Source organism: Cuculus canorus, chromosome 1 (assembly GCF_017976375.1).
Source record: "Cuculus canorus isolate bCucCan1 chromosome 1, bCucCan1.pri, whole genome shotgun sequence".
Lineage (NCBI taxonomy): Eukaryota > Metazoa > Chordata > Aves > Cuculiformes > Cuculidae > Cuculus > Cuculus canorus.
In genome coordinates, this window is record NC_071401.1 from 28331976 (window position 1) to 28359912 (window position 27937).

The 27937-nt window shown below is 40.0% G+C and overlaps 2 protein-coding genes across 3 annotated transcripts in view; one reads left to right on the top strand and one right to left on the bottom strand.

Moving 5' to 3' along the window:
• INTS6 (integrator complex subunit 6) overlaps positions 1–4527 on the top strand; it is a 45863-nt gene extending 41336 nt beyond the window's left edge. For both annotated transcript variants that reach the window (XM_054067913.1, XM_054067922.1), the window contains one exon: positions 3956–4527. In XM_054067913.1, coding sequence (XP_053923888.1) covers positions 3956–4049 — 94 coding nt within the window. In that variant the 3' untranslated portion in view covers positions 4050–4527. The remainder of the gene's footprint in view (positions 1–3955) is intronic.
• Positions 4528–5399: 872 nt separating this feature from the next.
• On the bottom strand, positions 5400–27613 carry SERPINE3 (serpin family E member 3). The gene is given in 9 exon segments (XM_054067936.1): positions 5400–8864; positions 11078–11164; positions 13931–14031; positions 15074–15272; positions 20194–20391; positions 21680–21913; positions 26325–26585; positions 26588–26621; positions 27434–27613. Coding segments are annotated over 9 exon segments (1371 nt in total). The 5' UTR covers positions 27560–27613; the 3' UTR covers positions 5400–8733.
• Between the last annotated feature and the right edge of the window lie 324 nt (positions 27614–27937).

Below are 27937 nucleotides of genomic sequence, written 5' to 3' on the forward strand. Positions count from 1 at the left end.
CCAAAGTTCAGGTGTGAGCATGCTGCTAATCTGAAAAACTGATGCAACTGCTTATTACTGTGAATTAGGTTTTAGGAAACAGTAGGACTTTTTTCTTCTGCAGCAACAGAAAATATTATCCTGAAAATAGTTCTGAGATCTAGGTATGCTCTGTAAAGATGTGTTCAGAATTATTTCCTTCAGAGATGTTGTAGTGGTGTCTGAAACTCGAAGTGGGAGACAGTTTGTCACTGGAGTAGAGACTTGCTCAGTGTTTAGACCCCATGTTGTTAATCCAGGTAGAAACTGTTCCTTACAGTATCCTTAGACCCTCCTTGCTTAGCCTTTTACATGCTTACTTAAAAGCAAAAGAGGAGGAACGTGTAATTATGATTGGAACCAGTAGCGTTTGAGTCAAGTGAACTAATAATTCCAGCATCTTGTTGGGATCATAAATATAACTAACTTTGAGGCTTGTTTCAGAAGCCTTAGGAGAGCTGATTTTTTTTTTTCTCTGATATGTTTTTGTAGTAGTCAGGGTTTTTCCTGTGGCATTATTAAACAGATTTTGTATCTAAATAAAAATCAAAGTAATTTTTGGGTAAAACTACACTGGGAGTTTGAATGTCTTATATTCGGTGCAACTTACACAGCTTCTAGTCTTCTGCCAGCACAGTGGGGCATGTAGGTTTCTATCGATAGTGCTCAGCCTTTGGCAACAGTTACTTTATCATGCTTTTGCTCAATCTGTTTTTGTTATATCACCTGTCAGAGTTGTCCCATAGCCTGTACATTATACTTGCTTCCTCGCTGTCTCAGCACACCAAGTATTAGTGTTGCCCCTGGAGTCTGTGGCAGCCCTTGGTGGGGCTGGAATATTTGCGCCTCTGAAATTAGACTCTTTAGATCACCTGCAGTTGTGATTTCTGTTGCACAGCCTCTCTCTTCCAGTTATCTTGGATTGACTCCCTGCAAAATTTGGCAGTGGTTGAGTTTTGCTGTTGGATGCATAAGAATTAAATCCTGTCTCTTACCATACCTAACAGTCTTCTGAATCTACCTACTGTTGGAAAAAGTTGACAATTATCGTTCTCTCAACTATGTTAAACTTCTTAGTGGTTTGTATGTAGGAAGAGCTTAATCTCTCTCCTCCTCTTCTTTCCTGGTTTATATTTTTATAATGTGGTCATTTTATCCACCTGGATAACATTGCCTGCAATCCCTATGCAGTTCTCTGTTGCATTCTTTATCCAGGTGACCAGTCACACTTAACCATGTTCCCTGCTGGCAATGTCTCTTATGCTCTCCAGAGTTGTCCAGATAGTCTTGTTTTTGTGAACTGATAGTTGACCTTTGCAATGCCAGAGTGCAATTCAAGTTTGAGATGCTTGCTCTATTACCATGCTCCAAGAAACTCTGATTCTGAGCAAAGGTTTAAGAAAGATCTTAAGCATTTCAGCAACAAAGTCTGTGTTTAGAAACGGTACCCATTAAGTTATGGAGGCTAATCCAGTAGAGAACTGTGAGGAGAAAGGAAGGTTTCTAAAACAATCCACAGTTTTTTTTACTTTCTTTCAAAATCCCACAGTTCCTCTTCTGAAAGCAGAAAAGCTGTCACTTTTGAGAGGCAGAAATAAAAGTGAGGTAGATAACAGATTTTTATTCTTCCAGTCTACTGTGAAAATACTAAGGATGAAGAGATACCACATCTCATTTCCAAATCTTTAGCTGCTTCTGTTGCTCAGCGATATGCATTTGGGTCAGCCTGAGCAGGTTGTAGTAGTGCTTATAAGGACTCCTTTCTGAACACAAGAGATGGGACTGCCCCATAGGTGGCTCTAACTTTGGGCCCCATAGGTGGCTCTAACTTTGGGCCCCATAGGTGGCTCTAACTTTGGGCCCCATAGGTGGCTCTAACTTTGGGCCCCATAGGTGGCTCTAACTTTGGGCCCCATAGGTGGCTCTAACTTTGGGCCCCATAGGTGGCTCTAACTTTGGGCCCCATAGGTGGCTCTAACTTTGGGCCCCATAGGTGGCTCTAACTTTGGGCCCCATAGGTGGCTCTAACTTTGGGCCCCATAGGTGTGCCAACAGCTATAAGACTGAGAATAGTCAGCATCCCAGTTTAGCCCCTGGCTAGGCCAGTAGCTGAAACTGGGCACCTCTTAGTCCCAGTTCCTCACCCCCTGCCCCAGAAGGGGAAAAGAGGGAGAGAAAACTTGCATTGGAAACTAACACTAAGAGCTTTAATGAAACAAAAATAATAAAAGGGAGATAACAATAGCATAATATAGTATATAGAAGTATACAAAACCAGTTCATACTCTCCAGATAAGTTGCCCCTGATGCTGCCGGGCTGGTGCAGGGAAGGTCCTGCACTGGATTCAGCAGCAGTTGGGAGCTGGACTCCAGAACTGAATTCAGGAACACGTAGATGAGTTCAGAGGTAGACAGGTGAAGATCTCCCTTGAACATCGGACATCAGACAGGAGAGAGATGACCCTCATGATCTCTAAGTCTTTATAATGAGTACATGATGTGTGTGGCATAGCTGGGTCAGCTGTCCTATCCTTCCTCCCAGCAGGTGTGACCGAGCTCAGGGATGGCTTTAATCTACATAGGATTAGGTGTGAACAGTGGCCTCTGTACATCAATGGCTCGTTATCTTGGAGATAACTATCACTCTGAAAAGTTAGAGAAAAAAAACATGCTCTGCTTTAGCCCAAACCAGCACTGTTAGCAAGGTGTTTTTTTTCCTGCATTCCATCAGATTTTAAGTTTCTGGGAAGTGTCTGCCGTTAACTTGTATGGTTGTTTCAGAGAGACTTAAATGTATTCTGAAAAGTAATATTGTCCAGTCACAGAATTTTGCACCTTCACAGAATATAAACCTGTTAAATTTTCACTAGGATTGCATTGTAGTAAAGCACTTTGCTAATAGTTTAAATAATTTGACTTTTACTAGAGGGAATGAGAAGTAGTTGTCTCCCGGGTTAATACTTTTCAACAAGCAGGGAGCAGTTCTGAAGCAATGAGGAAGAATGGAGGGGAAGCAGTACTCTGAGTGTGGGGTTAGAGAGGAGAGCTGCGATGAGGAGGATGAATATGGGCCCAGAGCATGTATTATGGGAGCTTGTTTCCCTCTAGTCAAGCTGGGATTGTAAGGAGGCATGTGGTCTGAGAATTAGGGCAGGTGCCGTGTTTCTGTGAGTTAGGAACATGGACTGGGAGGCTTGCCTGGAACCTAGAGGTCATGGGACTGAACTTAGTGTATAGTTCAGAATAGTATGGAGGTGAGTAAGTGTTATCTTTTTCATGGCTGTTTATTTTTGTGTATGGCTGCCAAAGCATTGTTCAGAAATGGCTTCTCAGATGCAACAATGTTACAAGAGGGAGGGCGAGCTGTAACAACAAGGCAGGGTGTAAGCTAAGGTGGCAGAATGGCATGCTGTACAAATTTATGTAATTAGTGTGTAATAGAACAGCGGAGACACCAGGTATGGATTATGTCTTTATTTTCTTTAATTTCTTTCTGAGAATTTTAATTTCTACTTTCTTGTCAGGATATCTGCTCTGCAGTGTGTAATGGCTATGCTTTCACCAGTACCAACTTCACTTAAGTTTTGTGAGTGCACCATGAAGGCAAGCAAATAATCCCTAAAAGCTGTTGCCAGCTTTAGCATCATCATTCTTGTGGCATATATTTTCTTTACTTTAGACATTCTGGAAACAGAAAGCACCTGACTCTTTTTCCTGGCTTTCTGAGGACTGAGTGGTGTTCAGCAGCATGCTAGAATAAACTGTACTAAGCATGGTTTAGTGTTCTCTCATAAAATGGAAAAGCAAGTTAAGTATCTTACCAAATTTTAGGAGACATTGTGTGTATACATCTTTCCAGGGTTCAGTAAAAGTTTTGTGAACAATATTTCACATATCATTGTGTGCATCCAATTATTATGCTTTCTTTTAAATACAGGTTTAAAAAACGAATGCTGATAGAACAGCTTGAGAGTTTTCTGGAAGAAATCCATCGCAGATCCAATCAGGTCAACCATATCAACAGCAGCTAAGAAACACTGCACATAAGAGAGCCACAGCAGGGCACTGCTGTCTTTATTTGCATTCATTTTTGACATGCGATCTTATCTCAAGTTCCTGTACTGAAAAAAGAAAAGCTGCTCTATAAAATGATGAGAAAAGTATCCATCATTTTTTTTCCCCTTCACTTCTGTTACTTTTGTAATGTGAAAAATGTCACAAAATCATTTTTATTTAAATGGAGAACTTCTTGCTTATCATGGACTTAAGTGTCACTTTCCCTCAGGTTCTATTTTTCTTAATCCAACCTTCAAAATTATCACCTCTTAAGGTTGAACTTTGCCAAAAAGTTGCTTTGTAATTTTCAAAAAAAAAGCACATACATTAAACAAGGTAATGTTTTGTATATACAGTTATTTTGGATATATTATTGTAAGTTGTATAAATGTATTTTGAAAAATATTTAAGAAAAGCACTTTTGTTATTCCATCAATAAAATCTCTATTTTAATCTTTGTGTAGAATTCAGTACAGTTTTTATTGGAATGGTTCATTTTGCCTTGCCTTTCCAGAGCTTCCATGTTCTAGTATCAAAGAATGAAGAGCCATGTTGTATCTCTGGGATATATTCTGCTCTTAATCAGAGAACGAGTGGAAGGAAGCTGATACCAAGTCATAGCTACGGTAGGATGATACCCTGTAACCTTGTGTATTTGTGCTTCACTATTTGGTGACTAGCATAAAAACCTGATGTCATTGCTGTGGCTTGTGTACACATTACAAACTCCACAGTTTTATGAGGCTACAATGTAGGAAGGCAGGGATGTGTAAATTTTGGGGAATGTTGCAGAGTTTTGTGTCAAAAGGCTTTACATGTTTACAAATGTGGGGCTAACCAGAAGGTGCTGCTGCTTGAATGCAAAATATCACTGAGTGCTTTATTTGCTACATGTTTCATCTGTGCTAGATGCTCCTAACTTCTGGAAGGCTTTGTTTGATTCAGTGGGAGCAGCTCCCCTCTGATGCTTTTCCTGGGAGTCAGTGGTTCACAATCTTCACCCAAAATCTTTAGGGGTTTAGGTTTCAGATGCTTCTGCCATGAGCTGCTGAATCTTGTACTACAACACTCACTGTATCCCACCTTTTGTCAGGATGCTGAAAAAAGCATTTTCTAGATGCTTTCAACCTTATTCAGTGTTCTTCAGGAATGTCCATTCCATGCTGTGTTCATTTTAAAGAAAAAAAAGTAAAAGGTAGTAAAGGTGGTACTACTGCCTTTTTGGCAATAATGTTTGTTTGGTCACTGGGTGGGTATTTGTACTTCCTACCTGTACTGTCAGTTTTGAAATGGCCTCTCAATTTGATTTTTTTTTCACAGCATTTTGCTGCTTGCTTGTTACCTTACCATCTCAGCTGCAATGCATCTAAGTCTGGAACCAGATGGAACTTCAGTTTTGTTCTTAAGTTTTTGACTTCAGGACAGAGAAATAAAGTTGTGCTTGAAAAATATGTATCACAAAGTTTTCTTGTGGGATGCTTTCTTTCTGATGACCTCTATACTCAGCAATAGTCAAGCTGACTTCAGCCATGATGAAGTTAAGCAGAAGCTGTTGGCCTAATCTTAAACACTTGGTCTGTTCCTAAACATTTAGGTGGCAAAATACAAGGTTTTCCTCAAATGTTTGTGGTTGGTATCTTTGCTGTAGTCATGGTCCTGATGATCCTTAGACAGCAGTAAGTTTCCAGTAGTGTGTACCGGGCAATAAAGTTATGGAGGATTTGCTCACTCTTACTCTTGTGAAAGTGATATTGTTTAAAGCAATGTTTTAATAAATAGATAGAATGTAGCCTTTAATTGCTTTACAGGAAAGCCTCAATAAGAGGAACAGAAGACAGTGTATTTGTCTGGTGTTTATTATGAAGGATTTGTAACTCTTCCTATAAAGAGTACAGAACCTGTAAATGAAAACAGTATTAATGTTATGTCAGTTTGGGACCACATTTTCAAAACGTAGTATAGATAAATACATAAATTAAGTGTGAACTAGCAGATCATTCCTTTTATGGAAAAATTTGACTGCAGTTGAATGCTTTCCTTAGAATAACTTAAGCGTTACTATTTTAAAAACCAAGAGACCTTTCCAAAGCAGAAATTTGCTGAAACCTGAAACTTGCCCAAACCATTGGCTAAAGAATCCCTTTTGTCCTGAGCAAAACAGAGCCTAAATTTGTTCTTTTTTGTTGATAGTATTACAGGAGAGTAGTATAATCCCTGGAATGAAATTATTGTCTCAGATTAATTGAGTTAGTGGTTCAGTTGTTTGTATTGCTGTTATCTTGCCTGTCCTTCACGGGGAGTTTATTCAAACCTGAAATTCAGATTAAAAAAAACCCAACTTTTTCACTGACTTTGGGCAGAACTACGCTATTTTAAGTCCTGGGAAAATATATTACTGCTATTATTAGAAGGCTGATAAAATGAAGACTTCTAGTCTATGTAAATATTCATTGTGAACTTCATGGAGATAGTAAGTTGTAAGTACCTGTAGCTAGGCTTACAAAATACTTTAAAAGCAGATCTTGTCTACCCTTCCACCTTTTCATATCTGAACAGCTTCAGTCACTAAGCCTGAACAAACAAAATGACTGAATGTTTTCAGTTTTTACTTTTTACATTCAAATGCTTAAATTACAGTAATGTACTTCTAATTTTGAGGTGATTGGAAGGTGTACGTTTTGTAATGGTTTGTATAAAAATCCTGTTTTAAAATCTGATTTCCTTCATCAATTTTATTATTTATCCTGTATTGTGAACTAAGCAGTTTTATTCACCAAAATAAGTTTGTTCTTAATCTTGAAGAGTGTGTGACTCAGGTTTCATAGAATCATGGAATGATTTGAGTAGGAAGAGACCTTAAAGATCATCCATTTTCAACCCCCCTGCCAGAGGCAGGAACACCTTCCACTCAGTCAAGTTGTTCATAGTCTCGCCCAACCTGGTCTTGAACACTTGCAGGAAGAGGGGGGCATCAATGACTTCTCTGGACAACCGATTTCAGTGCCTCCTCGCTCTCAGAAGAAAAAAATTCTTCTTAATATCTAATCTAAATCTCTTTCAGTTTAAAACTATTACCCCTTGTTCTATTGCTACAGTCTTGATAAAGAGCCCTTTCCCTGCTTTCCTGTAGGCTCCTTTTAAGTCCTGGGAGGCTGCTATAGGGCCTGCCCCATAGATCAATTTTTAGTGCCTTTTTTTTTTAAGTCTGTATTTGCTAATTAAGGATACTTTATTGAATGATAATGACTACCAAAGCATATTTTTTTAAAACACCACACCCTCCTCCCCCAGCATAAGGTAGTGCTTTTTTCTTTAAAAATGTGTTTGTATTTTGGTCCAAATGTAAGATACAGGCTTTTAAAATACTCTGTTGCCTGGAAGCAAAGAAGGAAAAGGAATGTGGTTTTGAGCAATATGTTTGAGTGGGAGGTGTCCCTGCCCATCATAGGGAGGTAGGAACCAAATGATCTTTAAGGTCCCTTCCAATCCAAACCATTCTATGAAAATTATTCTTGGTCTTGCCAGGCCCTGGTATTTTACTGAACCCTGTAAATGGCTAAATGTTCCCTGGAAGTCTAAATGGCTGTGACCTCAGTTATGAGTAAAACTTTGATGGATTGTTTTGGCAAAACGGTACAAGTTTTAATGCATTGCTAAAAATGGTAAGAGTTATTGGTGATGGCCTCATCTTTGGAGGAGAAAACGCGTGCTAAGTTGTGCATAATGCAACTCTTATTGCCAATGAGCTATGTGGTGTTTTCCTTTGGCACAGATTCAGGCGTAACTACACAAGACATAGTCTAATAGTGAAGCCAGAGGAGCACTGTGATGCTTCACTCTTGAAGAGATGCTCTGCAGTTTTGCTTGTTTGTTACGGCAGCTGGGGGAGTTCATTAGCAAGAAAAAAAGTTGTCAGTTCCAAAAGAAACAATTTTTTTTTGGTGTTTCCTTGCAAAAGTGAAGGTAGCAGTTAGGCTTTTTGCAGAGCTAGGTTACCTGATTACCTACGGTGAATATCCATGGCTTTTGCTAACCAGAATGTCTCATGAGGTTACGAAGTAGTGAAAAGTCTGTACGTGTAAAACTATTGCCTTTAAGGTGTTGCTATTCATGGTACAAGGGAAGATAAACTTGCTTCTGCATATTCTGAGCTGTAGCTGGGCAAAATATTATTGGTCTTCAGAATTCCGGAGAACTCCCTAGGAACCGCTGAGGTAGGATTAATACGGGGAATTACAGGCCCTGGAGTCCTGGTGCAGCCAGAAGTTTATGTACTGTCAGCATAGGCATGAATGAGTTTCATCTGTTTGGGAAGATTTATATTTCAACTTCTTCGGATATCAATCCAGCTGATCCATCCCATTTGTAATTTTAATTGCCCTGTGGAGGTTGGTCCCTAATCCTGGGGCGTTTAAGATCTCAAGAATCTTTCTAGTGCTTATAATTGCAGTGGAAATCTTTTTGAGCACATACTGCACGCACGTTGAAAAGGCTAACCTGGCTTCCCTGACTTCTGTAACTTATCATGCATTATTTTTAAAGCAATTAAGCTGTATTCCTTATGCTTCCGAAACCCTAAGCCCCCTGTTTCCATGATGATTGAAGCTTCCTGGACTGAAGAATAGCATGTTATTTACAGAGAACTTGTTACTGATATCCTTACTCCTTGTGAAGGATTCTGCTGCTGAATCAGGGAGGATGCGTACCTGTGTTAGCTTGTCTCAGGAAAAAAGTGAAAGGTCTGTCTGCTTTGAAAACGGGCGTTCGAGATCTTTTTAGTAATACCATTGCTGTAAGGTAACAAAAGAAAACATGAGTAAAATGTGTCCATTTTCATTCCATCTTCTACACAGCATCCTCTAGCTCTGATGTTTAGTACCTTGATTTTTGAGTTGCTCCTCTAGGAATAAAACAACTTTATCCAACAGTGTAATCAGTCTGGGTGAATGAACAAGTTGGGTATTGTAAGACTACACTAAATCAATGACTTGTGTGTATTTTGCTGCTCAAGTGAGTCTGTCTGGCTTTGGATTTCAAAGGAAATAACTTGTGTTATCACAGTTGTAACTCTGCTGAGGTCATGCCACACTATTGCCTAACCCATTAGTTAGTTCCTGGCTATGCTCTTCTGGTAGAAAAGATAAGCAAGGCACAAATGCAGCCCCTCTTTTAAATGGGACACAAACAGCAATAAACCTGGGATTTCTCTGTCAGAGCTCTCACTAAAACCTTGATCTCATTTTATAGCTGTCCCCCACATTATGATGGCTCAACTAATATTAAAATAAGTCCTGTTTAAATGAATTCTTCCATTTCTTCTGTCAAAAGAACCCAATACTAAAACTCGTGGATTTGGGTTATTTTTTTAATGAACAATAAAAAAAACGGAATTCAATTGAAGATGTAACTTGAGCTCAGTAAAACAAGTTTGAGTGGTGCTGTTTCAGTGCTCCTGAAAAAGCTGCTTACTTTAGCTTTAGAGCCAGTGGGTGACTAGATCCAGAGCTTTTAAAGTAAACAAACATAATTATACCTTTTAAAATTAGCTTGGTCTGACTGGAGTTAAAGGAAGTTTTGACGTTGGTTTCAATGGGACAAAGGTCTGACTGCTGTTATCCTTACCCTTTGGTATGTAATTTAAGCTACCTAAAAGCTTTTGTTTTGTATGGGAGTTGCCAGAAAAATTACTAAAAATATTGATCCCCAGCAGAGATGAAAGTTGTCATAAAATTTAAACCTGTATAGCTCTGGAGCAAAGTTAAGTTATGTCAAACTTTCACTATGCACCCTCATAGGTACAGCATCTATCTTATTCAGAGTTGCTGTTAGGCCAAACAAGATGTGCTCAGGTTCCTTCTGACCGTGGAGTGTGTGCTCTGCACTTAACAGAGCAGCCCAGCACTGCAATGAGGTGCACTGTGGTGCTCTCCCTACCTGCCTTTTGGATTCCTTTCTGAAAGAAAGGAGGGCAAGCAGGAGAAAGTTAGAAATCCAGATCTTGCCCGCATCTGCGGTCAAGGGCCACCAGCATTTGCAGTGTGTGCGTGGAGCACATCTACAGTCAGCACAGCCCAGGAAAGCAACAAGGTGAGAGATTTGGTTAATAGTCACCCTCTGCTGTGCTGATGTTTGAGGGCATGGTCAGCTTCTAAAGAGAAGCAAGTGGTGATAACGCTTATGTAATCCACGTAGGGGTCTAGGGCTGCCACTGCCTTTCATGCTGGCATGTAGCATCTCTGGAGCATCTGAGGCTTCCAAAAGGGAAACAAAAAAGCTGGGGCTTCCTTTGATAAAGCATATTTGCCCACCCCAAGGGGGGATTGCACAGCTCAGTGATTTTAGTTTCCCTGTATTATCTAAGTTGTGATGCAGGATTTATGTTGAGTTGTCATTCATTTTACAATGGTAATTTGTTGACTCTGTAGTCCATAGCTGGGATTTCCCTCTGAATCTTCCTACTCGGCCAGCCCCAGCTGCTCACATCAAAATGATGTTTTAGCAGAAACTACTGCACACATATGATACGCCTCAATCTGCATAAGAAACAAGACTGTCTTCATCTTCATGAAAACAAAACTTCCCTGTCATGACCTTCAATGCCAGCAAAGAGCTCATCTTCAAAAAACAAAATTCCTAATGGTTCAGGAGCTAAGGACAAAACATTAGTAACTTTTTTGTTTCTTTTCTTTTATGATCTGAGTGAACTGATTTGACCAACAGAAAAAGAAGTGGTTTCTTTTTATAAAGCTGGACTTTCCTGGAACTGGTAAAGTTGGTTTTCACTTCAGTCTTTATATATTAGTCTGAGATCAAAAATGGAAAGGGAAGAATTGTGGGAGTTCTTATAAACAATTACAATGACAAACTGGAAGTGTGTTAAAGGTTTAAATTTAGGTTGAGTGTACCTAAATGCTACTCTACTATTTTTACATATAAAACAGGTAATTGTTTCAGTAGTAATAATCTTCAGAAGTAGAAAGTAAGGTTGATATATTTGATTTACCTGTAGCTCCTGCTCCCTTTGTACCATCCTCTGTTACTTCAATCTCTGCTTTGTGAATAGCTTCTGAAATATAAAGACTACCTTCCTCTGCAAAAAAAAAAAAAAAAAAAAAACAAACCAGAAATTAGTATCACAAGTTAATTTCTGAATTCTGTTGTGAACACCATTTCAGAATGCTTTTACCTTTCTTCTGCATAATCTAAGGATGACATAACTGTTAGGTATCCATCTCACCTGGGCAGCTAATTCAGTGACAGCATACTGAAAACAGTATATGTCACAATATTAGCTCTTATTCTGTTGCAAGTTCCTCCACCACATGGTGTTTGGGAAAAGACAGTACAGTATAAACCTGCCTTTCAGTTGCTTTTCTATATCTGGCTTCCGTGTTAGAAGACCTTTTGTTCTAATTTTGGCTTAGCTCCTGATTTTTTATGTGTGCCCTATGTGAACGAGCATAGACATTCTGAATGTCTAAGCTACCTGGATGTTAAGGACTTCTTGGCTCAGCACATAGTTGAGATGTTATCACTATGTGACTTTCAGACCAGCACAACCTTATGTGCAGGCAACTTGGAGAACAAGCTAGAACACTCCTGTGTATCTTGAATCTATCTGCCTGAACATGTACTTTGTCACAGAGGGTGGCTTGCTTGATGGCCCCGGAGCCTCTGACTTCTATGTGAAACACGGATTCTGCTTGCACATGAGCAGTGAAGTTCTTAGGAAAAAATCCCTATTGTGAACACAAAGTTGGGGTATTTTTCTGCTATTGACTTCTTATTGTTCAGTTCTGCTTTCTGGTCTGGGACAGGGGCAATAACAAGAAGAGATGGCTCTAAATTAAAGAGGATAGATTTAGACTAGATAGAAACAAGCAATTTTTCACAATGGGGGTGGTGAAAATCTGGCACAGGTTGCCCAGAGAGGTGGTAAATGCCCCATCCCCAGAAACATTCAGGTTTGGATGGGCCTCTGAGCAACCTGATCGATCCAGTTGAAGATGTCCCTGCTTACTGCAGTGGGGTTGGACTTAGATGACCTTTAAAGGTCCATTTCAACCCAACCCATTCTATGATATAGGTGAAAATGGGGAAATACTAAAAGAACATTTTATTTGTTTCCATCTGATTTTTTTTTTCCAGTCAAAATTCTGGGATGGAAACAAGTAAGACAAGAATCCTGCAAAAAGGCAGATTTTTTTTTTTAATTGGATAAATCTGGTGTATTTTGGATGAAAAAGTATTAGAAGCTTTCAGGCATAAAGAAGCTATTCCAGATCTGAAATCAAGTAACATGTTACTAAATGTGATCTGAGAGTTAATATTCTGAAGGTAATGGATTGTGCTTTAGATGGAAGAGGAACTGAAAACTTACTTTTATTTTTCCAGCTGTATCTATTGCTTAAATAAAAGAGAAACCTTCGTTATAAATTCTACCTCACATAACTCTTAGACCATGATAGCTGTAAACATACTGTTATAATACATAACTGAGTAGTGTAAGAGTAAAACCGAGCAGCATATTCTTTAATGCATAACCCTGCCGCAGTCGGGATCAAATATTTCTACAAGCCTCACCCTGTATGATGTGAAGCAGAAAGCCAACACGTTATATAGGAAAGAAGCTTCTAAATGTGATTGTTTATGATGGAATTTATGTCCTTAAAGTACTTATTTAAATAGATGTTAACTTATAAAATGCATCCTTGTGCACTTTATCACTATATTAACCTTTGTTTGCAATAAACAAAGCAGCAGGCTTTAACACATAAGTGGTCAGTATAGCAAGGCTGCTGTGCCTCAACTTTCTCTCCCCCAGGCACATCCTGCTTATCCACTTTGCTTTTCTTTGCAATAGTCTTTGAGAGATTCAGGGTAACTCTTCCAGGTTCTCACACATGCATCTCTTTGCAGTCTGAGTTGTGTACTGCAATAAAAAAAAAACTATGTTGAATTTTTAGAGGGGTATAAAAATCCCATAAATCACGTGCCTTCTGAGGTTCATCCCAGAAGAGCAATTTTTCTGTGAAGGCAGGTTTGTCTGAGTTGGAGGAATTTCTTGTTGTCATACCTCTAATTATCTACTCACATGCACAAGAATTGCATGAACTTTCTGCATCTCTAGGAGCAGCTACCGCTGAGTTTTTGCTGTGAGGAGAAATCACTAAGCTGAAATAATTTTGCTGCTGAAAGTAGTAAAAAAAAAAAAAAATTCTGATTTTTTTTTTTTTAAACTTAATAGGGATAAAAATTTTCCATGGAGTGTCTTAATCTCGGATTTCCAGAACCAAGACAGTTTATAAGACATAAAAAAATCATACAAACATAACAAAGGAAAGTATAATTCAGTCTGCAGGTCACTGGATTAGCCAGACAACATAGCATGGGCATATGCCAATATTTTTTATGCCAGTATTGTTTGTGGTGTCAGGAATTGGAACACTGACTTGTACCAGCACACCTAATTGTTAAATGACTATATAAAAACAGAAATAGGAATGCAAGTTTTACTAAAGTATCCTAAATTTCTGGGTAAATAACCATTTTCCAGGCCTATGCTGTCTTCATAGTTTTAATCTTAAAGAAAGTATGCAGGAAAAAAGGAGGAAGAATGATAAAGCAAGACCGAAACCAACCTTGTCCCTTTCAGATTCCTCTTTCCTACAAACTATCAGCTCAAAACACAATTGCCAGTACTAAAGTAGAACAATTGCATGTGAATTGTATTTTAGAGTTTCACTGAGGAAGAGATACAATCAATTCAGAAGTCTCAGGTCTACTGAATCATTCAAATGCGAGAGTCTGCAACTGTTGGGTCAGTGGTCATTTTTTATTCAGTCAAGCCTCTTACCTGAAATACCTTTAAAATTAGCGGTGGTGGGATCAAACGCGTCTCTAATTCCCAAGGCAGAAAAAACTGTCTTTAGGTCAGAAAGGCTTTGAATACTGAACCTGAAATTAATATGATAGATTTTATTTAAATGCGAGATTTATAATTCTATAGAGCGAAAAAGTGGAACAATTTCTTTCAAGCCTTTGTATTTCATCCATCTATTCTGGTATGAGCCCAATGCCTTCTGTCTGATTAGGTGTACTTTGCAGAAAAGCGACCCATCTTCACCTGAAGACATTAATAGAAGGAATTCCTCACCTCCACCTATTGCAATCAGACTGCCTCTCGGTCTTTATGACACATGAATTCTGCATTTCCCCGAGCATCCTCCTTTTAACAGCCTTTTTAGTTGAAGCAATAGACCCCTTGGAACATTTGCAGAAGATTAGTTTGGAGAAAAAAAAAAATAATATAAAATTGTTGTCGGTGCTTTGTTAAGTGGGAAATGTAATAGATGTTTAATGAAGCCCTTCCACGCTGATCTGTACAATAGGTACAGCCACAAAGGGCCCTTCTGCACCCGATTCCTCCTGCTATGCAACTGCGTTTGAATAGCTGATAGGAAATACTTCCAGGATGTGTGTATTTGCTAGCAATGGTGAGTGACTACTGTGGAAAACGGGTGGCTGAAGACTACTTAGTGCATAGAAAGATGGTACAATTGGTGGGGCCACCCAAGTTCTTTGCAGGGTACTTTTGTTGTGTATTAGCAAGTTGTGAAAATAATCTTTTAAAGGTTATATATCTACTCTTTTGTAAGCAAAGAGAAAAATGGAGTGTGGGGAAGGGCCAGGAACACTTGTTTCTTTTTAGATCTTTATCTTTTTAGATAACAGTTGTTACACCCTGAACTATTTTAAGTAAATGCTGTGGAATCAATTGAAATATTTGTATTTTTAAACAGTACAGAGCATAATGGAAAGTTTTGGCATTCCCAGCTCATCTTTTCAAAGATTAAGAGAGGGTTAAAGCTTTTCTGATTGTGTGATGAATAAATTAGATACTTTTGGTTTTGTCTCACACATTGCTTGTGTTGGCACTATCACACATAATTCTGACAACGGAAGTAGGAATCTGTCTTGGAGTACTAACATTGCTTACCTAGGTAGAAAAATGTCCATCTTCATTCTCTTTAAGCTGTTGGTCCAGAGGGTTATGGTTTGGGCAGAAAAGTGAGACTCAATCTGGGACAAAGATGTTCTTTTGTGGTTAGGAAGCACTAGAAACATGCTGAGTTTCTCTCCCAGGTAGGGTAATTCAACCATGCTGAAAGCCTCCAGAGATGCAGTCTGGAACTGGCCTGTTGTTAGGCAAATGTAGATCTTAGTTCATCATCCAAATGGGAGGAAAAAACCCAAACCCCACAATCATCATCAGATGTTCAGAACAGCAGTGGTGCGATATAAGGAGTTATCTCCAATACATGGGCTCTTACAGCCAGCTCAGGTTGCTATTAACTCACAACAGTGGCTCATTTGAGCAGAGCTGATTGTGCAATAATATATACTTATATATATATAGGCAGGAAAATGCCAGTGCCAGTAGTAGAACCTGAAGTACTTTCTCAATAGAGAATAGTTGTTTTATTATTTTCTCATGTAGCAGCTGTCCTCCTTGCTCAGAGTTTAAAATGCATTACTGAGGCCGTGACAGTGACTTTATGGTGAATGTTCCTGCAATGCATGTTCATTGAATAAGCTTACAATTTTCTCATATCTTTCACTAAAACTTCATACTGATAGAAATTACAAAACCAAAATGAAGTGTCCTATTTAATTAGCTGAAACCTACTTTGCCTTGTGTTTCCATCTTTACTATCTTTTAAAATCATTTTTAACCTGATCTCCCCTTGAGCTGGGACAGCTTTCAAGGGGGCTTCTTGAGGCAGAGAGACCTTTGACCAACAGCAGATCTCTGGCGACCAGCTGATATTGCTTATAACCTCATAATGGTGACTTTAATTTTGCCTTGGTAACTTTGATTGCATGCTGAATTGACACTAATGAAACATTGCTAATTCATGTAGCTGCTCAATATTAATTATTATAAACTTTGCATATATGAGCCTTTAGACATTAACTATTGACCAAGCCTAGGACTAAATCTGGATCCAGCCACACTTAGACTCCTCTCCGAGAAGGAATTTAGAAAGCAAGAAGTCCGTTCTCATGACTCAGTGGAAGGATTGCCCTTACTCTTTGTATTTCTTTCATTAGACATAAACTACTGAACAAGACTAAGCTTGGTCCTAGCTGCACCTTGGCTCCCATAAGGAGTTTAAAAAGCAAGAAGGTCCACTCTGAATCTCATGACTCAACAAAAAGGTCTTCCTTGCCTTTTTGCATTTCTGTTCTCTCTCTGTGAACTTGATTTTGTCTCAGTTTTCTTTTGTATAGTTCTTCTGTGCAGTAATTAATAGAGTGAACCTAGCCATTGAACTTTAAGTCACACTTTTGCAACATCATAGTAAAACCACTTTTTGCCAATACTTTGACAGCGATTCTTTAAGCGATCTAGATCACCCATTCGCAATAAACTGGTGTAGTCGGCAGAATCCCAAATCAAGATTCGTGATATGCAGTGCACTGGACATGAGTGGTTTAATTTGTGGGCGTGCTGATATTTTGAAGTCAGCATGTTCGGTGCAAAGGTTATTTGTTCATTAGAAAGAAAATCAAAGACTTGAGATTATTGAGTCAGAACATTTAGCGTTTCTTGCTTGAACTGATTTTGAGCATCCCGTAAGGATGATAGATCAGTATTCAAATACAGTTAACAAAGTGCTTGGAAAGATGAATATGTAAAATAGCCACAGCGTTTAAAAGGCATGTGTAAGGAGTAATGTTGACATTTTCTTAGAGCAGTGTTAATTGTCCCCAGGCTGTTTTGTTCTGCAAGGCCACATTAAAAGGGTAAGTAATGTTGTGAATGCTGCAATCAGGCCAGAGCTAAAGCTAATCCTTCTCGCTCTCTGTTTTGGATCTGGTGGGAGACAGCTGCTATCATTTAATAACAAAGGAAAGTTATCTCATGCCTCTGTTTTATTGTACTGAACCAGTGGTTTGTATTAATCTCAAATGAAATGTTTCTAGTATTTCTAGCAACAAAGACTGTTGGCCCGATCAAATCCTACAATTGGTAAATTTTAAATGACCCCTTTCATTTTGCCTTTCCTCAAAAGTCTCTTCAGCTGCAGAGAGCTCACATGTTCCAGGCTGGATGAAAAAGTAATCCTAACATTTTGACTGATTTTTGTTTTCTGTGCAAATGTTTAATGCTTCAGCTGCCTACTTAAGGGTGAATGGATGGAGTTCTTGTATCCAGACAAGTGGTCAGACAGCCACAACTAATGATTTCACATCAAGTTCACAAGGGCTCAGGAGCAAATATGTGGTCAGTCAGTGCAGCTCTGCTGCCAAATTTCTGGTCACTGGTCTTTACCTGAGATCTCCACTTGTTTAAGCACTGATAGTCCCTTGCCGTCATTTTAGACCTCTCATATCTTTATCTCACTCTACTAAAGAGAAAGTTCAGAGATAAGGTGTGTTCCCAAGCTAATAGGTGTTTGTTAGTCCCAAGAAAACTGTTTGTTTATCTGAACAGCTTTCGAAGTAATGGATGGAGAGGCTTTTCCAGATATCAGGAGTAGCAAAGCCCCTGCGTTAAGCCGGTGATACAAAATCACATAGGGCTGAAAGATCACAAGGAGATGTAGTAGTTCATGTTGCTCAACAACAAGGATGATGTCTGGTTTTGGAAAGGGAAACTCTGTGCCCTTGTCAATTAGTCAATTAGAAGATTCAAATGTAAAGAGGGTGAGGATGCTCCAAGTCAGAGGTGTGAACATGCTCAGGACCTGGGAGTCCCAGCAGGAGGAAGAAGCATGGTGGATGCACTACCGCTGTCCTGGAAGAAACCCAACAAAGAAAGACATAACACTAAGGACCAACTTGCAAAGAGTGGATAAAGTGATTCTTTAGTCAGGTGAATTATGGTTCAGAGATAAAAAGGCGCAGAAATAATGAGCTGCCAACTGCCTACTTGATGTGACTGTTCCACAGAGAAGGAAAATAAATGTTTTAGCCATATGAACAAGAGAAAAAGGAAGAAAGAATGGTTCTACTGAACACTGTGAATTCATTATTTTTCTTTTTTTAAGATTCTTTAGAATTATTTGCTGGAACTGATAAGAAAGAAATGATCTGATGATATAGCAAAGGATATTGATAAGGCTCCTAATGGAAATGAGGGGAAAAGGGAAGTGTTACAACACTCAAGACAGAAACAAAGCTTAAACTACTTGAGAGAGACAAATAATAATCTGGGATCCGGATGGTCACCACTTGAGAATATGAAAAGAACTTGAATGTGGAATTGCAAACAGGTCAGCAAAGATTTTTAATAGACTGTCGATTCAGTTGTTTCCCAGACTGGAAAACAGGAGCATATTTATAACAAAAAATGAAGTAATCTGGGAAAATAGGTCATTAGAAGTTTTAGAACATACTCTCGAGAAAATAATAATCAAGTCACGGAGGGAAATAGAAAGTGAGATAATTTACAATATCAGGTAGACTCTTGCAAAAGAATCTATAAATGTTTTAGATTTGATAACTAATTTGATGCAATGACATGGATCCAGCCATCTTTTTTAAGTAAAACGCTAAACATAGTTTCACTGTGGTACTATTTACAGGCAGAAGTGATGGAAATGAGAGCAAGAAATGCAAAGCAGCAAGCAGCCACTTGAACTGGGAAGCTACAAGGAGCTAAGTTAGTAGAAGGGCTCCCAGGCTGAAAAGAGGTTACCAGTGGCTTTCCAAAGTATTTGGCTTTCCAACACTCAAGCCAAAACCCAAAGACAAATAAAGACAAAGACAGGATGAAACAAAAACAAACAGTGAGGTTACTGTGATGGCTGATGTGGTGGAAATCAAATGATGGTTTGAAACCCCTAAAAAAGGCATGTACCTGTAGAGATTTCTCTTCCCCTGTTTTACCTAGGACTCACCAGCTGGACAAAGACAGCTATTTATTATCGAGAAGGATGAATTATGGTTGAAAAAGTGCAGAAAGAGACAAGTAGAGAATTGGAGTATCTGTTTTTTGAGTAGTTTAAAAGAGCCTGGCATCTTTGGCTTAGCTAGCAGGAAACTGAGAGGCAGCTTGGTGACTTGCAAATGTATTTGGGACTAAATATCAAAGCTGAAGAGAGACTATTTAACTTAACTGATAATGCTGGCATGATGCTAAGAGGTATAAACTGGTCTTGAAAAAATTTAGACTTTGAATTAGGAAGGTTTTTACCTGAGTGCATTTCTGAAATTTAGGATAAAAAAGAAAGGAAATGTTTTTATTTTGTAGAGCTAAATTGCAGAATTTCTGGTGGTAGAACATCAAGCCTACAGCATGAGTCCTGTCAGCAACCCATGTACTCCAAGCTTTTCAGAGGAGCATGCACAGCGTTCATGTATTATTCCAATAAAACTTTGACCTATTTTTATATTGGTTTAAGCCCATGCTGAGATCATCCACTGATTTGGTCTAAAGGCCATAAAAATTCCTCTCCCCTTTGTTACAGGATTTGGCCCTGAAGCTTCACGATTTTACCATAAAGCCTTGGATGCAGGCTTTGACCAGCAACAGAACGGATGGACGTGCAGTGCTGGTGGTCCTGGTGATACTATCCTCTCTTTGGTCCTCACACACTCAAGGGACAAACAGTGATTAGGCTGAGGAGCCAGGAAATTTCTTATCTACCCCACAAATCAAATTTCTGGGGACTTTATATAGCCTTAGTCTTAACAGCATCTCTGCCGTGGAGTCAGCTGTGCTTCCTAACAGTCCTTCCTTCGCAGGCAGTACTGCAACACTCTCAGTCTCTCCTGTCCCTTTCTTTTGGCACAATATCTTGGTGTCTTTTGGCTGTTTGCTACTGCTGACAAGTTCGTTATGGAATGCTTGGAGGTGTTGGTCTGTGAGGGATGGTGTATGGACAGCAGATATTTTAGGAAACATTTTGAACCTAGGATCTGTTTTGTGATTGCCTGGGATTACAAGGAGTCAATTCAGTCACCCAGGTGGTCTCTCCATTTCATAGGATTTCTTCTGAAACTTCTCCAAGCTGGGAAAATTAACACATCTTAGTGCGGTATGTGTGTGGAAATAAAATAAATAAAACGGTTCCATGTGGTACAATAGAGCAGATCAAGGATAGTTACCGTAGTTAACTTCAGCCGTGTGATGCATTGTCGGCACTTTCAGGGTTGAGCCCTTCACCGTTGTAAAAGGCAACATCTGGGTATCCATAAAGGAAAACTTCTTTTGCCACACGCTTTTGAAGTACATGGTGCTCACAAGAGCAACCTGGCTGAGCGGCGACCCAGCGCTTTCCAGCGGCATGCCATGAATGTCCCCGTCTGCATGGAAAAGAGGTGGGCAGGGGTCACATGCCATCGTACTCACACAGATCTAAAGGCCAGATTTGTGTGAGTAAATAAAACACTTTGGAATCACTACCTGTCCGAAAGGGCAAGAGGCATGACTTGCAAGGTACTGTTAAACCCTCTACCTTCCTGTCCCCACCTCCGTGGACCTCACTGTGGTTGCCTGTTGGTGCTTTCCCCAGAATCATGTTCAAGTTGGTCAGTGTCGAGGGCCTAAGTTGTGCTAGGACTGTGTCACTCACTGGACGGTGTGGAATACAGCAGCCTGGCGCTCAGCATCATGCCCTGGCGCTAACTGGCTTTCTAGCTTAGATGTGCCCATGTGTATCTTGGAGCGGTTCATTGTTAGCACTAGAAAGCCCTCATGAAATAGGTTCGTGATTACAGACAGCTTTATGAAGTAATTAAGTCAACTGAAGGCTTATATCCTAATTCCCCCTCTTCTATTTACTTGGCGGTTCAACTGGTCCTGCTGTGGGTATCTCAAAGGTTTTTGGAAGTGTGATCCACCTTTAATTCAAAGATACACATGTGAGCACCACTATATGAAGTCCCATTTTAGTACCTGCTTCTAGAGCAGTACTTTTCAATCATTAAGCTGGGTGATTTATTATAGTTCATTTGAAAAGGACAGATTTTTTTTTTTTTAGTAGCTTTAATGTGTGAGTTTAACATCACCTCACATGTTGATGGCCAATTTAACACTCACGTAACTTAAATTGATGGGACAAATCAGGGACTGATTTGCTCTGCTGCTTCTAAGGACTTGCTTTTCAATTATTTTTTTCATTAACATAGAATTTAATTTAACTACTTTTCTTGCTTGTGTGGAAAGTAAATTCTTTTTATATCCCATTTTGACTTTTTAAGAGTCTGACAGCTGAGTTTATGGCCCTGTGTGTTCCCCACTGCAGCCTGAAAGTGTTCAGTGCAGCAAAATCCAGCCCTGGGGAGTTTAGTTGCTCCTCATTAAAACTGAAAGCCCTGCAAAGGATTGCCATTTTGAAAATTAGAGGAACAAAACCAAGCAGTTATGAACTCAATACTGCAAACTAGTGCTCACAGATTCAGACCTATTCTGGCTCATCCCTCACGTTAGAAACGAGCATCAGCACAAAAATCAGATTTCCTGTCTTTCAGCTTTGGTTTAGACAACTCCGAGTTTGGAAAAAGAAATATACTTGGTTAAGTGAAGGTTCTCTCATGACTTTTATTTTACATTCTATTCATGTGCAATCTTTCTCACGGGCTCTTACGTTACCTCCAAGGCTACTGGTGATCCATTCCTGGATTTGGGCTGTGGTGCTGTTGGGGCCAGTGAAGTTGGTTTTCTGCAGGCTGCTGTTTGCCCAGCGCGCAGCGCGTGCAGCAAAGTGGGGCAAGAGCTGCACACTGGCATCCACGAAGAAGGAACACGCCAGCTGAACCACTGTGCCTTGGCTGGAGTTGGTTGCCCCTTCATACGCTGTGTGCAAGAAATCTTGCACACTTTCATCTGCCAGGCAAGAGAGAGAGAAAAACTGCAATTTATCGTGTTGAGTCTAAGGACAGCAGAGATTGCACCAGGGCTCGGCAGTTCTCAACTCCAGTGCTGACACAAGTGTCCTCTAAAAGTCAAAACATTGTAAAAACTGAAGCACACTTGACTGCATGCGATGTTACTGTCAAGCACTACTGTCAAGGACAGTGACACTCTGGGCATCGGAAAGTGCTCTTCATGTTGCTGTAGCCATTACTCAGTTGCAGTTATGACAAGGGACTGATTTCACAGCAGGTTCACACCTCTATGCAAACACAGGCCTTTCAGTTCATAGGGAACATTATGTTCCTCCAGGAAAAATCTGCGTTCCTGCTAGTGAGACCTAGCACCTCTGGATGTGACTGGCTGAGCTGCCAATGTCACAGCACTGCTGTCTCCTTCTCCTGCCATTTATTAATGCCACTCATCCCAGGAAAGGCATCTCACTGACTGTCCCAGGCCTGTTTCTGCTACCCTTGGCCCTCCTGTGTTGTTTTGTTTCTAGAGGGACGGTGCCCCAAACTGACACAATACTGCGCATGAGCCCCAGCAATGCCAAGGCAAGCTGACAGGTTCTTTCGTGTGTTATAAGCCACTCTCTTCTTTATACAACCCACAACGGTGCCTGCTTTTCCTGAAGTACAATTATATTTCCCATTCACTGTTCTGTGGTTGTTTTTTTTTAATTCCTGAAAGCCCTCAGATCCTTTCCTAAAAAACCTATTCTTTGGCTCATTGTTTCCCGATTTGATGACTGATTATTTCTTCTAAGTGTAGAATTTTGCATTTGTCCATATTGAATTGTGTCCTATTCACTTCACACATTTCTCTGACTGGCCAAGATCCTTTTGAATTCTGTTCTGATCTTCCAAAATGCTTGTAGCAACTATGGGCTCAGTGTCATTAATAATTTCAGTAATGTATTCTCGAATTCATTGTCTACTAATGAAAAAAATAGTTCTTCAGTGTCCTCGTCCTGGGGAGCTCATGGCAGTTCATAGAATCATAGAATAATTTTGGTTGGAAGGGACATTTAAAGGTCATCTAGTCCAACTCCCTGCAATAAGCAGGGACATCGTCACCTAAATCAGGGTGGTGGTGGCTTCTGTGATGGATAAAGGGCTGAGGCGTGGGCTCAACAGGAACGTGAGTCCTGCAGACTTAGAGGATTTTGTGTTTTTAAAATCACGAAGTTTCTAGTAGGCTCCCTTGAAGGGTGATTTAGCAGCTGTTTCTGGATGTCATTATTTTGCTCATTGTAATGGTTTGTGATGGGATGGTTCATGCTGAGGTGAACTCCCGAGGCCTGGGACTTGCGTCTACTCTGAACAATGCTGATGAGCTCTGTGTCAATTCTCCTCAAACTTCTCATGTTCATGGTTCAGCTCCTTCCCCATATGCCTTGTTCTGCTTTGGAGGCCTGCCTACAACCAGCTGATAAAAGTTTTGTTGAGATTGTTATTTTAATTTAAAATATTTCCAGCAGGTTTCTCCTCCCATAAATAAGCTTCACCTGTGGAAATAGGATTCAGAAATGTCTGTAGCTTGCTCTTCTTTAGCAAGACATCAGTGCCTCTTGGCCTTGTGAGACTACCAGGACCTCTCTCTTTTCCCCTGGGAAAGAGGCACCTGGTGTCCCAACTTCTGTGTGAAACTCAAACAACAAATTGTTGCCCACTGTCTCCAAGAGGGTTCTGTACTGTACACCTCTGTTCTCAAGGGTGCTTTACTCAGTTCAGGTGCTCCTCTGCCTTAGTCCTAAACCCCAGGGTGCCCTGGGCAGCCCTCAGACTTCCAGTTCCCCATGGGCATGTCTGAGCTTGCTGTTATGGCCCTGGCCAGAAATAGTGGTTTTGACACCTGAGAGACCTTAAGCAAAAGAATGCATCACCCAGTTTCTTCAGATGTTTGCGGGTGTAGGCAGTGCTGGAGGGAAGTCAGGCTGGGCTGCCCCCTGGGACACAGGTGGTTTGGAGTGGCTAACCAGGGAAGGATCCATGCTGCCTGGACCAACCTGTCCCAGACTGAGCAGCATGTCAAGGGCAGGATCGCCGTGAACCTCCAACTGCCAGCAAGGTCTCTGGGCTCACCAGGAAACTTTTACTATGTTGATGCAGATTCTTGATGGGGTAAAATTGGAGTTTCATGTCTACCGATTTCTACCACCTGAGAATCCAGTGTGGGTTTTCTGACCTAATAGTGCTCCTTTAATAACCTGCAGGAAGACCTGTGGGAAGTTTGGTATTAACATTTAGATCTATTACTCTTTAAGGGATAAAATATTGAACTCTTTGAACAGATGCCAAGAAAACTCACACAGTCTGAATGGTAAAGTGCTTTTCTCATGTGTTTTGCATTAGTGTGTGAGCATTTGGCAAGCTCTCTGGAGGATGTGAGAAATCAAAGATAGTAAATTGGAAGCAGAAGTTAACGTGAGGTGTGGTATCCTGAGCTTGAAACTTCAGTCATATCAAAGTGCTTAGCTAACTGAAGTCTTGAATTCTTACACGGGAAACAGTTTTAAATTGCTTTAAAATACTCTACCGTGGATAGAATAAAACAGCAAGGAGAAAGCATTTAAAAGCATGTCATTTTACCTGTGCTACCCAGAGAGACATCCCTTTATACATTGTTTTTCTAGTACTGGAATAAACATGAACAAATCTTCCAAACATCAAAAGAAGATTACAAGTGCATGTAAGAGCGGATTCTCCATGAATAGTGAATGAACCATCAATGTTTTCATTGTTTTCAGACTGCTAAGATTTTAAACACATCCTTCATTATTGTTAAAGACAGACTAACAGAAACATTAACACAAACATCCAATGGAAGAAAGGAATTTTATCAGGTATGCATATATATGTGATTTGGTGGTACTCATCTGACAGGAAATTTGATTGGGATATTTGATTTAAACCATTTGAGGAAGTAATTTCCTTCTCCGTCACCGGAAACGTGCTGTTAGAACCCTTAGCAAAAGATCCTACCCTGCTTCATTTTCACATTCATGCATTAATATTACCAAAAGCCAAAGCTCATGTGGCTTGTGCCACAGATGGCTGAAATGGAAATAAAATGTCTGCTTGATACGATATGCCACATGAGAAGTAAGGCAGCACAAAACAACTAGCAGGTCATTAATAGCCTCTGCACTTCTCTTTGTTACATTTTGTGTGGAGAGCTGTACCTGGAATTTCGCTGTGCAATGTTATTCTTAAGGTTCTTTCCTGATAACTGAGCTCCTGTTGACCAGAAGTGTCAAGCAAGGTATAACCCTCGCATGAATTAATGTTGTTTGAAATTACCCTAATGAATTTAGAGAAACAGGAGTCTTATAGGCAAGACTTCATTATATCAGCTACTCATAATATAGACACACTGTCCTTGTCTCAGTACAAGCAGCTGCATATGTATATGTTAGCCAGAACTAACTCTTCCTGCTGCTTTGTTTTGGAATATCAGTGCTATACAGAATGGTGATGGTGAAATTGCTGTAGGTTTTATCTTTAGTCTTCATCCACTGAAAGTAAATTTTATGCTGAGAAACAGCGGTGTCATCTCCATACATAAGTCTTATATGTAAACTGAATTTTGAAGATGAGGCAGTAATCTGCTTTTCATAAATGTTGTGCCCATAATGTAAAATAGTTTCTGTAGTGTGATGTGAGATAGTAGGATAATCCAGAGCCTAAATGAGAATCTCATCCTTAAATTCAGCTGACTTAATGCTGGATTTTAAGACTTCTGCGTTCTCCATATCCCTTCCAGATTCCCAGTGAGTTTTATTTTAGTCTTCTTTGAGGGAAAGATGCGATTGCACCATCCATTTGTCAATGTATATCTCTCTTTGCCAGTCTCCCAATAACCTTTCATCTTTTTGGCTAGTTGTAATAACATTAGAAGAAGATACAAAGTCTTAAAGATAATTCAGTTTCTATAGGTTTCATAAAATTTGTTAATGGGATAGGAGAGAAAACATAAGTGGAATAGGAGAGGAAATGACTGTCCTCTGCCTGGCACCTCTTCACAGAGGCCAGGACACAGTGGGCACCATGAACCCCTGGGAAATCAGGAGCAGTTTTGCTATTCATGGAAGTACCTTTTCTAGATGTAGTTGTATTTCAGTACAGTAAAAGTGTAAGCACTAATCAATAAAAGAAAGAGAAATAATAATAATGTGTGGATCAAATATTCTCTTGAGTTTCTTTTGTTCATTCAGCTGATACCTATCTGTCAGATATGGATAAAGTGCTCCTAAACTACATTTTGCAGTGAGACAGAAGACAGAAATTTGGTATGATGTGTGCAATGTCTGTCTCCTTAGTAAAGCTGTGAATTTATTGCAAAATGCAAGGCAAGAAGGATTTTTGAAGCAATACGTTACCATGAATGTTGTAGCCTAGGGCATTCTGCAGTTCCATCAAGGTATTTCCTTGGGCTCCAAACTGCAGCAGCTCCAAAGAAATAGCCACACTTGCTGGGGAGACTACCAGATTGGTTCTGTTCTCTGCTTCGGATACATGCCGGTAGAGGTTGATGGCAAATTCAGTCTTCAGCTCTTTCAGCTCATCATAAGACACACAGTTTCCCTTGGTTAAGCAGCAAGTAGACAGGATAAATGCAGAGAAGAAAATGGACAACATGAGGAAAGCTGGGAACAGTCTTCGCCAGATAATCATACCTGCAATTGATAACACAGACATTTAGAAAAGCAATAAACTGAGCTGACAGAGAAACTTTCTCTTTCCATCAGTGCTAAGGTATCACTTGCAATAGTGATGACCACTGGTAAAATATCTGTCTGGATCTGCCCAGTAGCTGTTGTCATAAAAAATATAGTGTAGGGACATGCTGATGACTCAGTTGGCTAATGAGAACCAAGTTTTTCGGAATGATGTACCCATATAGGATGGTTGGCTGTTACAGTGCACGGAGAAACAGAGCCCCTCGGTTAAAAAGTTAGCTGCCTGCACATATGATGGGACACCTTAGTGGAAGCTGTGCAGTCTCCATGTTGCTGAGCACCCGTGATTCCTTCCTATCCCCAGCAGAAAGGGATCATATCCAGCACTCCCAGAAGAAAGGCCATCCATTGTGAGATGCAGGTATCTAGCAGGGTGCTCCAAGCTGGGGCTTAGATCCAAGTTTGCAAAAGGATGGCTTCAAATTCCTCCCCCTCAGATATCCCTTCTACAAAATTTACCCACGTGAAAAGAAGTTGTATTTGCAAAGGGCTCCAACACAAAATCACTGTTTCAGATTTTGTGGGAAATCAAGCACTGGTAAACGATATATTGAGACACTCAGATTTGTATTTAAAGGAGAAATACTAAAATCACAGAATAGCTTTCTTTACATAATTTTTCCTTTTGAACATTATATGTGAGTATATTTTAAAAAATGCTGCACCTTCTTTCCGTTCAGGATTTCCTATAAATCTTTTTCCATGCCCTTTGCTCTAGAGAGCACCTCTAATGCTTCGTATTTACTCACAGTTAGTTCTGTTAAATGGTCTTGCCTTTCTGTGTCCTTCTGGGTGTCTGAATGGAAGCTCTCTATGTAGGTCTTGTCTCCTTCTTTAATAGGTAGTGGAGTAAAGACTAAGTCATGAGACTGCATTTAAAGGGATAGTCAGTGATCAGAGTCTCTGTCGGCGATGTCTGTACCACTCTGTCCAAATTCCTGTAGGCTACAAGCTCTATGGAGAGCCAGGCAAAGCAGCATGCCACTGACCAGCAAATCCAAGGCAAGGAACAAAAAGGTACACATGGAGATACAGTCAGCAACTTCCTTGCAAGCCCTGCTTGAGCCTCATGAGACTTGTGACCTGCTGGTACCGAGCAAGGCATCTCCTATCTCTCTTCCCACCCCCTCCTTCTTTTATATGAATTCCATTGATTCCTCTGCTATGAAGGGGAAGAGAAAGGGCTCTCTGTGTACCAGGCACACAGCTATTTCCTCCCCCCCCCCCCCAACTTTGAAACCTTATTCAGAAAT